General features: G+C 46.9%; 1 protein-coding gene across 9 annotated transcripts in view; it reads right to left on the reverse strand.

Annotated features, from left to right (window-relative positions):
* Positions 1-15,082, reverse strand: part of LOC123771865 (trichohyalin) — a 101,844-nt gene that overhangs the window by 12,706 nt on the left and 74,056 nt on the right. For all 9 annotated transcript variants that reach the window (XM_069337793.1, XM_069337789.1, XM_069337790.1 and 6 more), the window contains 7 exons: positions 13,309-13,387; positions 12,925-13,063; positions 12,391-12,544; positions 11,640-11,746; positions 9,257-9,404; positions 5,526-5,647; positions 484-544 (listed from right to left, as the gene is read on the reverse strand). In XM_069337793.1, coding sequence (XP_069193894.1) covers positions 484-544; positions 5,526-5,647; positions 9,257-9,404; positions 11,640-11,746; positions 12,391-12,544; positions 12,925-13,063; positions 13,309-13,387 — 810 coding nt within the window. The remainder of the gene's footprint in view (positions 1-483; positions 545-5,525; positions 5,648-9,256; positions 9,405-11,639; positions 11,747-12,390; positions 12,545-12,924; positions 13,064-13,308; positions 13,388-15,082) is intronic.

The raw sequence follows: 15,082 nt of genomic DNA on the forward strand, positions 1-15,082 counted from the left end.
ACCTCACTTTTTGCCTGAGGATTCATTTTCTATCTTTATTTTGAATTTCTGTAATGTTTTGGAGGTTTCAGCTTCCGTCACATTCATGAATTGTAATTTTAGGTCAAATAGAGAGCCTGAGGGGGGAAGTTCCCATGTGAATTACTCATCAATGAGTACGTCGTAACCCCCCCCCCCCCTTCATGATATATATGGAACCACTACTCACCATCACTCATCAATGAGTACGTCGTAACCCACCTTGATGATATATATGGAACCACTACTCACCATCACTCATCAATGAGTACGTCGTAACCCCCCCTTCATGATATATATGGAGCCACTACTCACCATCACTCATCAGAAGCATTATATATCACAATCACTCACCGCGAGTTATTACACTCATCACTGACAACCACACCCCCACACCCACCAGAGGCACCACACATACCTCATTCCTCTCACCACGAGTCATTACTCACCACCCACCATACTCACCGATGCCGTGTCTGAGTCATATTTGCCAGATGAGGTCTTGGCTCCCCCTGCTCGGTCCATGCTGTAACAACAATAAGAACATTGCAACAGTGAAGGTGAAACAGGAGACGAACATGTGGATAATGATGCACGGAGCCCCGAGGTCACTATGGGACACGGAGAGAAAATGGGACATAGATGGGAAAATGGGGGACGAGGGATAGGACATGGAGAGAGAAAAATGGAGGAATGGACAAATGAGACAGAAGAGGTTATCTTATCTTGAGGTTATCTTGAGATGATTTCGGGGCTTTCTAGTGTCCCCGCGGCCCGATCCTCGACCAGGCCTCCACCCCCAGGAAGCAGCCCGTGACAGCTGACTAACACCCAGGTACCTATTTTACTGCTAGGTAACAGGGGCATAGGGTGAAGAGGTGGTGTAAGGGATAGAGAAGCTGATGGAAAAGGGAATGAAGAGGGCCTGGAAAAGGTGACAGGTTGGTGTGATCTGGTATATAGGTCAGGGAGAGAGAGAATAGGGGGTGAATAGGTCGCATGCCATGAGTGAACGGAGAAGGACAGAATATTAGGTAGCATATGAGCAGCTAAGAATATCGTCCCTTGTCATATGAGTATGTTATGGGAGTATACCAAAGGAGTATATCATGGGTGACGACGCATTCCACTTCAAGCTTGTGCGTATGCCACTAGCAAAGAGGATGAGCTAGAAATCCCAACTCATGCTCTAAATAGAACACAAAGATAACATCGAGTGCTAAAATTGAAGTGGGAGGACGGAGATAACTCAACCTTAGGATAGCGGAAGGCAACACAGAATTAAATGATCCAGATACGATAGACGAATCTGTCAAGGGGAAGACTGGTTGCTTCAGCAAGGGGAGGTATGGTGGGGGTGGTGTTAAGGGGGCAGTGATTAAGGGGGGGAATGAGGGATAGGAAGGGGGTGTAAGGGGTCGAACAGGGAATCAACATAAGAGAGAAGACAGTGAATGAGGAAATAAACAGCAGAGTTAGAACACATCCAAAAGGGATTATAGGGCTATGTTATGGCACTCTGTACGAGTAGTTGTGTAGTGACCTCTTTATGTTATCCTATGATAAGGGGGAAGTTAGAATACCACGTAACTAGCCTTTGGGGGGAGTGGCCATAGACGCCACCTAGCGACCTAGCACTACCTAGGTGTTATAGAACCCAGCACCTAGGTCTTATAGAACCTAGCACCTAGGTCTTATAGAACCTAGCACCTAGGTGTTATAGAACCTAGCACCTAGGTCTTATAGAACCTAGCACCTAGGTCTTATAGAACCTAGCACCTATGTGTTATAGAACCTAGCCCCTAGGTGTTATAGAACCTAGCCCCTAGGTGTTATAGAACATAGCACCTAGGTGTTATAGAACCTAGCACTTAGGTGTTATAGACCCTAGCCCCTAGGTGTTACCTCAGTTGTGGCAGAGTGCGGTGCTGGCCACGGAACAGATAACAAAAAACACTCTACCTAGGCGACAAAAAAAACAAAAAAAACAAAACAAAAGAGAGGCAACGCGCCGTAAAAATGGAACAACAAGTTGATTGATTGATTGAGTGTGGACCACGTGACGCCGCAGCCGCCCCGAGGACACTGCTCCCTGGAATAGTGTGCGTGTGTGCGTGCGTGTGTGCGTGTGTGCGTGTGTGTGTGTGTGTGTGTGTGGGCAGCAGCCAGGGTCATGTACAATAAGCGGAAATCTGTGCAACAATGCCAGCACTAACACGAGGTGCGACACATTGCGCTTCGCGGAATGCGCAGCCAAGTCTCTTTTTTTCCTTGAACCTTGGCGCCGGACTATTCCCCTGATTTGTCGTTCCGTGAAAAAGAAAAAGAAAACCTAACCTAATCTATGAACCCAACCAACCCACCTAACCTATGAACCCAACCAACCCACCTAACCTATGAACCCAAGCAACCCATCTAACCTAATCTATGAACCCAAGCAACCCACCTAACCTATGAACCCAAGCAACCCATCTAACCTAACCTATGAACCCAAGCAACCCACCTAACCTATGAACCCAAGCAACCCATCTAACCTAATCTATGAACCCAAGCAACCCACCTAACCTAACCTATGAACCCAAGCAACCCACCTAACCTATGAACCCAAGCAACCCATCTAACCTAACCTATGAACCCAAGCAACCCATCTAACCTAATCTATGAACCCAAGCAACCCACCTAACCTATGAACCCAAGCAACCCATCTAACCTAATCTATGAACCCAAGCAACCCACCTAACCTAACCTATGAACCCAAGCAACCCACCTAACCTATGAACCCAAGCAACCCATCTAACCTAACCTATGAACCCAAGCAACCCACCTAACCTAACCTATGAACCCAAGCAACCCACCTAACCTAACCTATGAACCCAAGCAACCCACCTAATCTAACCTATGAACCCAAGCAACCCACCTAACCTATGAACCCAAGCAACCCACTTAACCTAACCTATGAACCCAAGCAACCCATCTAACCTAACCTATGAACCCAAGCAACCCACCTAACATAACCTATGAACCCAAGCAACCCACCTAACCTAACCTACGAACCCAAGCAACCTACCTAACCTAACCTACGAACCCAAGCAACCCACCTAACCTAACCTACGAACCCAAGCAACCCACCTAACCTAACCTATGAACTCAAGCAACCCATCTAACCTAACCTATGAACCCAAGCAACCCACTTAACCTAACCTACGAACCCAAGCAACCCACCTAACCTAACCTACGAACCCAAGCAACCCACCTAACCTAACCTACGAACCCAAGCAACCCACCTAACCTATCGAGTCTATGGCATAGAAAACGTTAATATTAATGAGCCTTAATTAATAGGTTGCATTTGTAACGTTGTATTCTATTATGTATTACGTTGTATTCGTAGTATTCTAGACAGTGATTCCCGTCTATGTGGCATTCACTTCTGTCTCTTTTGTGTAATTGGGGTCCTCAAGTTCTCTGGCTACCAGTGTTGGGTCATTAGTATTTCGTTTAATTGATTTATTTAAATGACTCTGTCTCTCGGCTTCAAGTGAAACAGTGTTGGAATTTCCAGGTGTGACTTCAGGAACGTCTTGACTTTAGCATTTTTTTCAACCATTTGCGAAACCTTTACATCTTTTTCATCAGTCAAGACGTCCTTGTTTATATTTATTAAAATGTTTATGATCTCTGAAGCAGCAAGAGTCTGTTTATAGCCATTTATTAACTTGGTTTGTGAAGTTTTGTCAAGTTTCCAAGTCGCAATTATTTAAGAAAGGATGTTAAGGCTTCGTAAGTTGCTGCGTAAATGCTTGATGAATCTTGAGTCACGTGAGTGGGTCATCCATTTTGTGTTGACGATGAGTCACAGTAACGTGGCTGATGTATGTTGACCAGACCACACACTAGAAAGTGAAGGGACGACGACGTTTCGGTCCGTCCTGGTCCACAAAACAATGGATATAAAGTGGATAAATTTAGATTTTGGAAAGACATAGGTAAATACTGGTTCGGTAACAGGGTTGTTGATTTGTGGAACCAATTACCGCGTAACGTGGTGGAGGTGTGGTCCCTCTATTGTTTCAAGCGCGGGTTGGACATGTATATGAGTGGGATTGGGTGGTTATAGATAGGAGTATGGGCCAATAGGCCTTCTGCAGTTACCTATGTTCTTATGTTCTTATTCACAATCGACTTGAGAATGGTCCAGGACGGACCGAAACGTCGTCGTCCCTTCATTTTCCAGTGTGTGGTCTGGTCAACACCCATTTTGTCTTTGTCCCGGTAGTGTTAGTGTTGGGAGCGGGACAAGAGGAACACCAGCATTCATAACTGGCGCAATATAGGTGATGGGACAGCTTGATAATGCTCATGTCGTCCACCATTAGGATTGATCATTGCAATTTTTGCCTCGTGTCGTGGGCTGGACATTGGTTCTCTAAAGGACACGCAGGAAAGGATGACAGGGTTAATTCTGGGCGCTGGGGAACCGTCGTTATGAATAGGGATTAAGATAGCTTATTTTGCATTGCCTAGAGAGCGAAGAGTGGGAGGGGGACATGATCGAGGATGAAAGGTTATGACCTGGTGGATATTGGAGAAAGTGGTGAATGTATTAATGTAATATGAAACACGAGGGTGTGGGTGCAGGTTGCATGATACAGATTTGATTTGGAATTAATTTAGTGTTGGGAAACGGAGTGGATTGTGGAATGCCTTGTCTGGTGACAGAGTGAACGTGATGTAGATTGGCTTGGACACGTATGTGGGCAGGCTGTCCCCATCTTTCAATTTGACATTACGTAAAAAAGTGCTACTGTCTCCTATAACCAGGAACCTGTGAGCCCACTGTCAGCTGAACACTGTCAGCGTCTTCTCTTGGACCAGCCACTTGGGCTGGACGGTAGAGCGACGGTCTCGCTCTATGCAGGTCGGTGTTCAATCCCCGATCGTCCAAGAGCTCTATCCTCATAATAACATGATTTAACATGCTACCTAACAAAAAGCACGCCCTCACAGCGCTTGACTCACAGCCCTCACAGAGCTTGACTCACAGCCCTCACAGAGACTCACAGCCCTCACAGAGACTCACAGCCCTCACAGAGACTCACAGCCCTCACAGAGAGTCGCAGCCCTCACAGAGAGTCGCAGCCCTCACAGAGACTCACAGCCCTCACAGAGACTCACAGAGAGTCGCAGCCCTCACAGAGAGTCGCAGCCCTCACAGAGACTCACAGCCCTCACAGAGAGTCGCAGCCCCCTCACAGAAGCTGAAGAGCAGGAAGGAATATAACTGAAGCAATCACACTGATGAAATGATATAAGATGAATAATTATAATGTGCTATATATATATAAACACAAAATAGAATACCTTTTGACCTTTAATAATACCTTTTAAAATAGCATACCTACCCCTGACCTTTTGGTCATTTAATTGTTTTTAAGCGTAGGTAAGATATATGAGTAATTGTCATTGAATATAAAATAGGACCTGCCTTGCCTGGGTTACAAGCTTACCTCTGGGATCTTGAAGGGGGTCCAATCTTGAAGAAACCTTTTAGCCGCTCCTTAACCTTACTCTCCTTCTCAACCTCTGTGGGAATGTCGCTACCCGAGCCGCCCATCCCGACGCCCATGGCCTGTCTCACACACACACAGAGGAGAAAGATTAGTTAAGGGCAGCTGAATCGTTTTGGCTTGCAGGCCAACAGCTGGAGCTCAACTCCACGATGGTAAATTCGTCTATTTGATTATTTACGTCATTAATTGTCGGTGATTGTCATAGATAATTGTTATGGTAAGAGGATAGAAATAAGGTTTTAAATATATTAACACAAAATTGCACTTGAAGCAGTGGATATATATAAGTTTAGGTTCAGGAAAGACCTGGGTAAATACTGGTTTGGAAACATGGTTGTTGATTTATGGAACAAAATACCTAATAACATTATTGGCGTGGGGTCCCTGGATTGTTTCAAGTGTAGGTTAGACATTATATATATATATATATATATATATATATATATATATATATATATATATATATATATATATATATATATATATATATATATATATATATATATATATATATATATAGTTTAGGTGTATCTGAATAGGCGTTACCTCGCTTGGGCCAATAGGAACTGCCTCGTATGGACCAATAGGAGCTGTCTCGTATGGACCAATAGGAGCTGTCTCGTATGGGTAAAATATTTCCTTAATTCTTATGTTATATGTTATGAAGTTCTTGCAGACAGAACTTCACATCTACCAGAGCGTTTCTCAGCCTCGTTATGAACAATAACGAGGCTGTTCGATCCTCAACTTCGTTATCAACAACGTCTTCTATCATTAACCTTCATAATTACAACGTGTTACGCGTTCATATTAATTACGTTATTTAAAATATCTTCCAAATTGTTCACTTAACATTCTAAGTTTGTTCCTATAAGTTTAGTCAATCATAAAGTCATCCTGGGAGGTGAGGGAGCCGGTCGGCCGAGCGGACAGCACGCTGGACTTGTGATCCTGTGGTCCTGGGGTCGATCCCAGGCGCCGGCGAGAAACAATGAACAGAGTTTCTTTCACCCTATGCCCCTGTTACCTAGCAGTAAAATAGGTACCTGGGTGTTAGTCAGCTGTCACGGGCTGCTTCCTGGGGGTGGAGGCCTGGTCGAGGACCGGGCCGCGGGGACACTAAAAGCCCCGAAATCATCTCAAGATAACCTCAAGATATAACCCTCAATAACACTCTCACATGATACATGCTATAACCTCACCCTGTCTAACACTATAACATGATACATAACATGATACATGCTATAACCTCACCCTGTCTAACACTATAACATGATACATAACATGATACATGCTATAACCTCACCCTGTCTAACACTATAACATGATACATAACATGATACATGCTATAACCTCACCCTGTCTAACACTATAACATGATACATAACATGATACATGCTATAACCTCACCCTGTCTAACACTATAACATGATACATAACATGATACATGCTATAACCTCACCCTGTCTAACACTATAACATGATAAATAACATGATACATGCTATAACCTCACCCTGTCTAACACTATAACATGATACATAACATGATACATGCTATAACCTCACCCTGTCTAACACTATAACATGATACATAACATGATACATGCTATAACCTCACCCTGTCTAACACTATAACATGATACATAACATGATACATGCTATAACCTCACCCTGTCTAACACTATAACATGATACATAACATGATACATGCTATAACCTCACCCTGTCTAACACTATAACATGATACATAACATGATACATGCTATAACCTCACCCTGTCTAACACTATAACATGATACATAACATGATACATGCTATAACCTCACCCTGTCTAACACTATAACATGATACATAACATGATACATGCTATAACCTCACCCTGTCTAACACTATAACATGATACATAACATGATACATGTGGCTGTACACCTGTTCGCTACAGCTTTAACTGTGCACTACACTACACAACACCTTTGGACTCCAGCTCCAGCTATACACCTTTGGACTCCAGCTTCAGCTATACACCTTTGGACTCCAGCTTCAGCTATACACCTTTAGACTCCAGCTTCAGCTATACACCTTTGCATCGCATCAGTAATGATTTACATGTCAATGTCGAATAAGAATTCCGAACGTAAAATAATATTAAAATATTTGTTATCGTTCTTAGATAACGTCACTACTTTCGTGAAAAAGTTGAGCTTTATCTCTGCATGCATGCATGGCCTGCAGTTATTTAATTTATGAATATAATAAGTAAATATTATCAGTTGAAGAGCGAGAAGAGAACACAGTTTCTCTATTCTGAAGCACCAGAGTCCTCTATACTGCGGCTAGGTGGCTCTATACTGCGGCCAGCTGCCTTTATACTGCGGCGAGGTGGCTCTATACTGCGGCCAGGTGGCTCTATACTGCGGCTAGGTGGCTCTATACTGCGGCCAGGTGCCTTTATACTGCGGCGAGGTGGCTCTATACTGCGGCTAGGTGGCTCTATACTGCGGCCAGGTGCCTCTATACTGCGGCCAGGTGCCTCTATACTGCGGCCAGGTGCCTCTATTCTGCGGCCAGGTGGCTCTATACTGCGGCCAGGTGGCTCTATACTGCGGCCAGGTGGCTCTATACTGCGGCCAGGTAGCTCTATACTGAACATCAGCTACCTACGCACTCTAGGAAGAAGCTGAATTAATGATGTCTCTCAGGTTAGTCTTAGACAGGAATTCCCAAGCTGTTCCAGAACTGCTCTAGAGTGCTCCCGAGGAGCTCTATCACTCAAGAGACTCTTCTACACACCTGGAGATGTGTAGCAAGAAGCAACAGAGCAGTATATGGAAATCGTGCACTGTTTAGAGACTAATAATGACCCGAGGGAGCGTTACAGTGATGAGAGGAGACCCGTTGGTCGCGTTGATGCGGTGCGTCTCAAGCTCAGCATCTCGCGTCAGCACTCAAGAGAATAACATGGGATTTAAGGAGACTCCGGAAGGCTTATTGGCCCATACGTGATGGCTTTTATTAGTCTACAAGCGGCAGCTCTTATTGGTTCGTACGAGCCAGCTTTTAGTGATATCTGTGGTTCAGTGTCCCGCCCACGCCCGCGCCCTCTGTCACTTTCACGCCCGCGCCCTCTGTCACTCACCTTCACGCCCGCGCCCTCTGTCACTCACCTTCACGCCCGCGCCCACTGTCACTCACCTTCACGCCCGCGCCCACTGTCACTCACCTTCACGCCCGCGCTCACTGTCACTCACCTTCACGCCCGCGCCCACTGTCACTCACCTTCACGCCCGCGCCCTCTGTCACTCACCTTCACGCCCGCGCCCACTGTCACTCACCTTCACGCCCGCGCCCACTGTCACTCACCTTCACGCCCGCGCTCACTGTCACTCACCTTCACGCCCGCGCCCACTGTCACTCACCTTCACGCCCGCGCCCACTGTCACTCTCCTTCACGCCCGCGCCCACTGTCACTCACCTTCACGCCCGCGCCCTCTGTCACTCGCCTTCACGCCCGCGCCCTCTGTCACTCACCTTCACGCTCGCGCCCTCTGTCACTCACCTTCACGCCCGCGCCCACTGTCACTCACCTTCACGCCCGCGCCCACTGTCACTCACCTTCACGCCCGCGCCCACTGTCACTCACCTTCACGCCCGCGCCCACTGTCACTCACCTTCACGCCCGCGCCCACTATAGAGCCGCCCGTGGAGGATTCCTCGATAGAGCGCGACTTTGTAAGCTTGGAGATCATGCCCTTCACTCCCTTTTTCTTCTTTTCCACCAAGACATCCAGGTCGCTGGTCTGGGATCCCGTTGAGATCCTGCAAGATGACAGGAAATGTGGAGACCAGATTGCAATATACGAAAAAGGGGGTTTCTCATTCTATTTATCATCCTCCTATCTTTCTCAAGGGGTTTATAACTATGGTAAGATAATTATTAGTAAATGATGAAGCACTTGGGATACGAGGGTGAAGGGACAGTTTCCAAGCACTTGGACCATCGGGGATCGAGCACAGACCTGCGACAGTGTTCTACAGTGTCCCATGGCTTGGTGAAACATAGTTTCACTATCTTGGAACATTATGATAATGATTACTCATTCTCCGAAGTCTGTGCTATTCCTTCTCACTAATCTTGACAGCTTCAAGTAGCTGTCAAGATTAGTGACAGAAGTCACTAATCTTGACTACTTCTTCTTCTTCCTTTGTTTTGTTTGCTACACAGCTTCCTGGCTTCCTCTACCTCCACCCCAGCTTCTACACAGCTTCCTGGCTTCCTCTACCTCCACCCCAGCTTCTACACAGCTTCCTGGCTTCCTCTACCTCCACCCCAGCTTCTACACAGCTTCCTGGCTTCCTCTACCTCCACCCCAGCTTCTACACAGCTTCCTGGCTTCCTCTACCTCCACCCCAGCTTCTACACAGCTTCCTGGCTTCCTCTACCTCCACCCCAGCTTCTACACAGCTTCCTGGCTTCCTCTACCTCCACCCCAGCTTCTACACAGCTTCCTGGCTTCCTCTACCTCCACCCCAGCTTCTACACAGCTTCCTGGCTTCCTCTACCTCCACCCCAGCTTCTACACAGCTTCCTGGCTTCCTCTACCTCCACCCCAGCTTCTACACAGCTTCCTGGCTTCCTCTACCTCCACCCCAGCTTCTACACAGCTTCCTGGCTTCCTCTACCTCCACCCCAGCTTCTACACAGCTTCCTGGCTTCCTCTACCTCCACCCCAGCTTCTACACAGCTTCCTGGCTTCCTCTACCTCCACCCCAGCTTCTACACAGCTTCCTGGCTTCCTCTACCTCCACCCCAGCTTCTACACAGCTTCCTGGCTTCCTCTACCTCCACCCCAGCTTCTACACAGCTTCCTGGCTTCCTCTACCTCCACCCCAGCTTCTACACAGCTTCCTGGCTTCCTCTACCTCCACCCCAGCTTCTACACAGCTTCCTGGCTTCCTCTACCTCCACCCCAGCTTCTACACAGCTTCCTGGCTTCCTCTACCTCCACCCCAGCTTCTACACAGCTTCCTGGCTTCCTCTACCTCCACCCCAGCTTCTACACAGCTTCCTGGCTTCCTCTACCTCCACCCCAGCTTCTACACAGCTTCCTGGCTTCCTCTACCTCCACCCCAGCTTCTACACAGCTTCCTGGCTTCCTCTACCTCCACCCCAGCTTCTACACAGCTTCCTGGCTTCCTCTACCTCCACCCCAGCTTCTACACAGCTTCCTGGCTTCCTCTACCTCCACCCCAGCTTCTACACAGCTTCCTGGCTTCCTCTACCTCCACCCCAGCTTCTACACAGCTTCCTGGCTTCCTCTACCTCCACCCCAGCTTCTACACAGCTTCCTGGCTTCCTCTACCTCCACCCCAGCTTCTACACAGCTTCCTGGCTTCCTCTACCTCCACCCCAGCTTCTCCCCAATCCGTCCCCATCCTCTTCCCATTCAATCATCACATTTGTCAACCTATTCTCTGCTCTTCATACTCACTATATACACTACTCATTTTCCTCTCAACTCTAACCCATCCCCCTCTATCCTTGCCAATTTGATCAGCCACTTACCTAAATTAAAAGTTATTTTTAATTTGTTAATCGCTTTCCGTTCCCTCTCAAATCTCCTAGCTACTTTTCGTGCTCTCTTAAAACCTCCTAGAGAAACATTTCACGCCCTCTCAAACCTCCTAGCAACTTGTAACTTAACTCAATACTCCACAATTCCCTCCACACTCTCACACAATCAATATACTACACTCTATGTCTGCGTTGCTCCCCCTCCCCCTCCATCTCTGGAGGCGGGGAGCCTCCTACCTGTGGAAGGAGAGGTACCTACCTCTCGAAGGAGAACCGCCTACCTGTCGAAGGAGAACCGCCTACCTGTCGAAGGAGAACCGCCTACCTGTCGAAGGAGAACCGCCTACCTGTCGAGGGAGAACCGCCTACCTGTCGAAGGAGAACCGCCTACCTGTCGAGGGAGAACCGCCTACCTGTCGAGGGAGAACCGCCTACCTGTCGAGGGAGAACCGCCTACCTGTCGAGGGAGAACCGCCTACCTGTCGAGGGAGATATCTCTGTCGTACTTGGCTTTCCGCATGTCGTCCGTCATTGTAGAGTCTATGCTGGTGGTGCTGCCCGCGTCCGTCGACACCCAGATTTTGTTCTGTAAGGACAAGACACAAACACTTACACACTTACGAAGGAAGCACGTGCCAGGGACCGCGCCTACAAGGACACACTAACGAGCTTAGAGCCATCATTAACGCCAATCATCAGCAGATAATAACAGAAAGGGACAAGGGTGCCAAAGTTAATAGTTTGACATAACATAAATATCTGTGGGACATTTATCTGCAATAAAAAAATTAACATAAATCAGATTTGATAATGTTTATAGCTATAAAATGGAACGTCAGAAGATGAGGAATGACTGTCGTTCTCTCAATGTCCAAAGTGGACCAGACACTCGAGGTATTTCCCAATTTCCTAACATTAAAAAAGGGGGTTTATGAGTGCCAGTCTGGGTTGGCCTGAGTGCCACATATTCCGAGAGACGGAGGGAGAGAGGAGAGAGAGAGAGGGGGGAGAAGGACAGAGGGAGAGGGAGAGAGAGAGGGAGAGAAAGAGATGGGGGGGGGAGAAGGACAGAGGGAGAGAGAGGGAGGGGGAGAGAGAGAGAGAGAGAGAGAAGGAGAGAAGGAGAGAAGGAGGGGCAGAGAGATTCAGAGACCCAAGTACCTCATCTAGTGTGAGTGTGCGGGTGCGCGCTTACACAACTAACACACATGTTTACTAACACACACTCACCTTATCCTCGGCCATCTGGTGGTCCAGAGACTGAGTCTTTCGGTACAAAGTTGATCTCTGGCTCTTGGTCCCTGGCTTGTGCAGGGTGCCTCGCTGCTGGCTTCTGGGTCGCAGAGGAAGACCCTCGTCTTCACTGTCCATATCTGAGAGCGCCCTAACAATGAGGAAGGTAGTTAGTATATCGCCTTACCAAGCACATAATGTCTGTATTAGCATTGTTGACCAGACCACACACTAGAAGGTGAAGGGACGACGACGTTTCGGTCCGTCCTGTACCACTCTCAAGTCCATTCTCACAATCGACTTGAGAATGGTCCAGGACGGACCGAAACATCGTCGTCCCTTTACTTTCTAGTGTGTGATTTGGTCAACATATTTCAGCCACGTTATTGTGACTCCTTTTCTACTGGGATTGCCACATCTAGATTACCAAACTGCCACCAAATAAGACAGTGAGTTTACCACGAGTATACACCAGCATGTATACTAACGATCTAAATATGGTATACTCGACGTATAAGCTGCTAGACTCACCTCCTGAAGGAGGGCGCTCTTCTGAGTCTGTCCTTGTCGTCAGAGAGGTTCATCATTCTCTTGAGCTCCTCCATGTTCCGGCACGCCTTCTTCAGAGACTCCGTGAACTCTTCCTTGGTTCTGGGCTTGGCGTCTCCGGCTGCAACACACACAAACTGCTTTATTTCCATGGGAATAAACAGTTTTTATTGACAGTAACAATTATAAACCCAATTTATAATCATCCTGGACCGTCCTGGACCATTCTCAAGTTATTCTCACAATCGACTTGAGAATGGTCCAGGACTGACCGAAATGTCGTCGTCCCTTCACTTTCTAGTGTGTGGTCTGGTCAACAGAGAAAAATAATGTTGTTTGGTACAGAGAGACGAAGATTGGACTTACGGAGTTTTGTGAGAGATCCGTCTTTGCCGTCTATACCTTCCCCAAGGACCAGGGGAGCAAGATCCTTCACTTTCTTCATCTGGAAGACAAGAACAACACACAATCAAAAGATATTTACATATAACTCAACAGATCTTGAAACAATTTTATTTCTCGTAGATTTGACGCATAATTCTCTTACCATTCGCTCTATTCATGGTACAAATTGACTGAAGGAAGAGCAAATGAACAGATAATTGTAGACAAGGACAGATAATTATGGACAAGCACATGTGTGGATTATGGAGAAGCACGTGTTTGGATTATGGACAACCACGTGTGTGGATTATAGACAAGCCCGTGTGTGGATTATGGACAAGCACATGTGTGGATTATAGACAAGCACATGTGTGGATTATAGACAAGCACATGTGTGGATTATAGACAAGCACGTGTGTGGATTATAAACAAGCACATGTGTGGATTATGGACAAGCATGTGTGTGGATTATGGACAAGCACATGTGTGGATTATGGACCAGCACGTGTGTGGATTATGGACCAGCACGTGTGTGGATTATAGACAAGCACATGTGTGGATTATGGACCAGCACATGTGTGGATTATGGACAAGCACATGTGTGGATTATGGACAAGCACATGTGTGGATTATGGACAAGCACATGTGTGGATTATGGACAAGCACATGTGTGGATTATGGACCAGCACGTGTGTGGATTATGGACCAGCACGTGTGTGGATTATGGACAAGCACATGTGTGGATTATGAACAAGCACATGTGTGGATTATGAACAAGCACATGTGTGGATTATAGACAAGCACGTGTGTGGATTATAGACAAGCACGTGTGTGGATTATAGACAAGCACGTGTGTGGATTATGGACAAGCACATGTGTGGATTATGGACCAGCACGTGTGTGGATTATGGACCAGCACGTGTGTGGATTATGGACCAGCACGTGTGTGGATTATGGACCAGCACGTGTGTGGATACAAGGACTACTAGTGGAGTAGCAGCAACAAGGGGACATCAACCTGACCACTGGCCGCGAGTGCTGGCTTTTGGATTCTTGATTAACACTGACCTTTGTTAAGCTGCTGCATTTGCTGAGGCTTAACACGGGTCAATAAAATTTATACATGTGAATATATGAATGCAGAGAGAGAGAAACACACACACAGGCAAACAGACAGACAGGCAATCAATTAGGCAGACAGACAGGCAATGACAGACAGATACCAAGCAGCAGACCATGCAGACTGATGACTGTACACAACTGTAAATACTCCACGAGTTCCCTTCGGAAAAGAGTGAACCTGCTTATGACAACTGTCAAAAACTGCTCTCGAAAATCGCTTGAAAATTTTGTTGTGGAGAAATCCTTTGATGACAGTAGGGCGGAGGAGGGGGGGGGGGGCGCCTACCCCCGCGTTGGTACAACGTTCGAACTAGTTTGAACACCTCCTAACCAGTTATAACAACCAATATAGCAAGTTGTAATAACGTTCTAATACGTCATAAACACGTTAAGCCAAGATGTAACAACTTTATTACAAGTTGTAACAAGCGGAAAATAGAGACAGTGTCGGTTTGTGTTTCCAGGGGTAGCAAGTGACTGAACTCTCAAAAGGGACGGTGAATCCTGTCATTTAGGGACGTCAGAAAATACAGGTGATGGTGGCAGGGATGCCAGGTGGACATCCTGGCGACTCTCCAGGCGACATTAGCGAGAGGACATCCCTTGAGGGACTCCACCATCACAAAGGGACACA

Source organism: Procambarus clarkii, chromosome 38, assembly GCF_040958095.1.
Source record: "Procambarus clarkii isolate CNS0578487 chromosome 38, FALCON_Pclarkii_2.0, whole genome shotgun sequence".
NCBI classification, from domain to species: domain Eukaryota; kingdom Metazoa; phylum Arthropoda; class Malacostraca; order Decapoda; family Cambaridae; genus Procambarus; species Procambarus clarkii.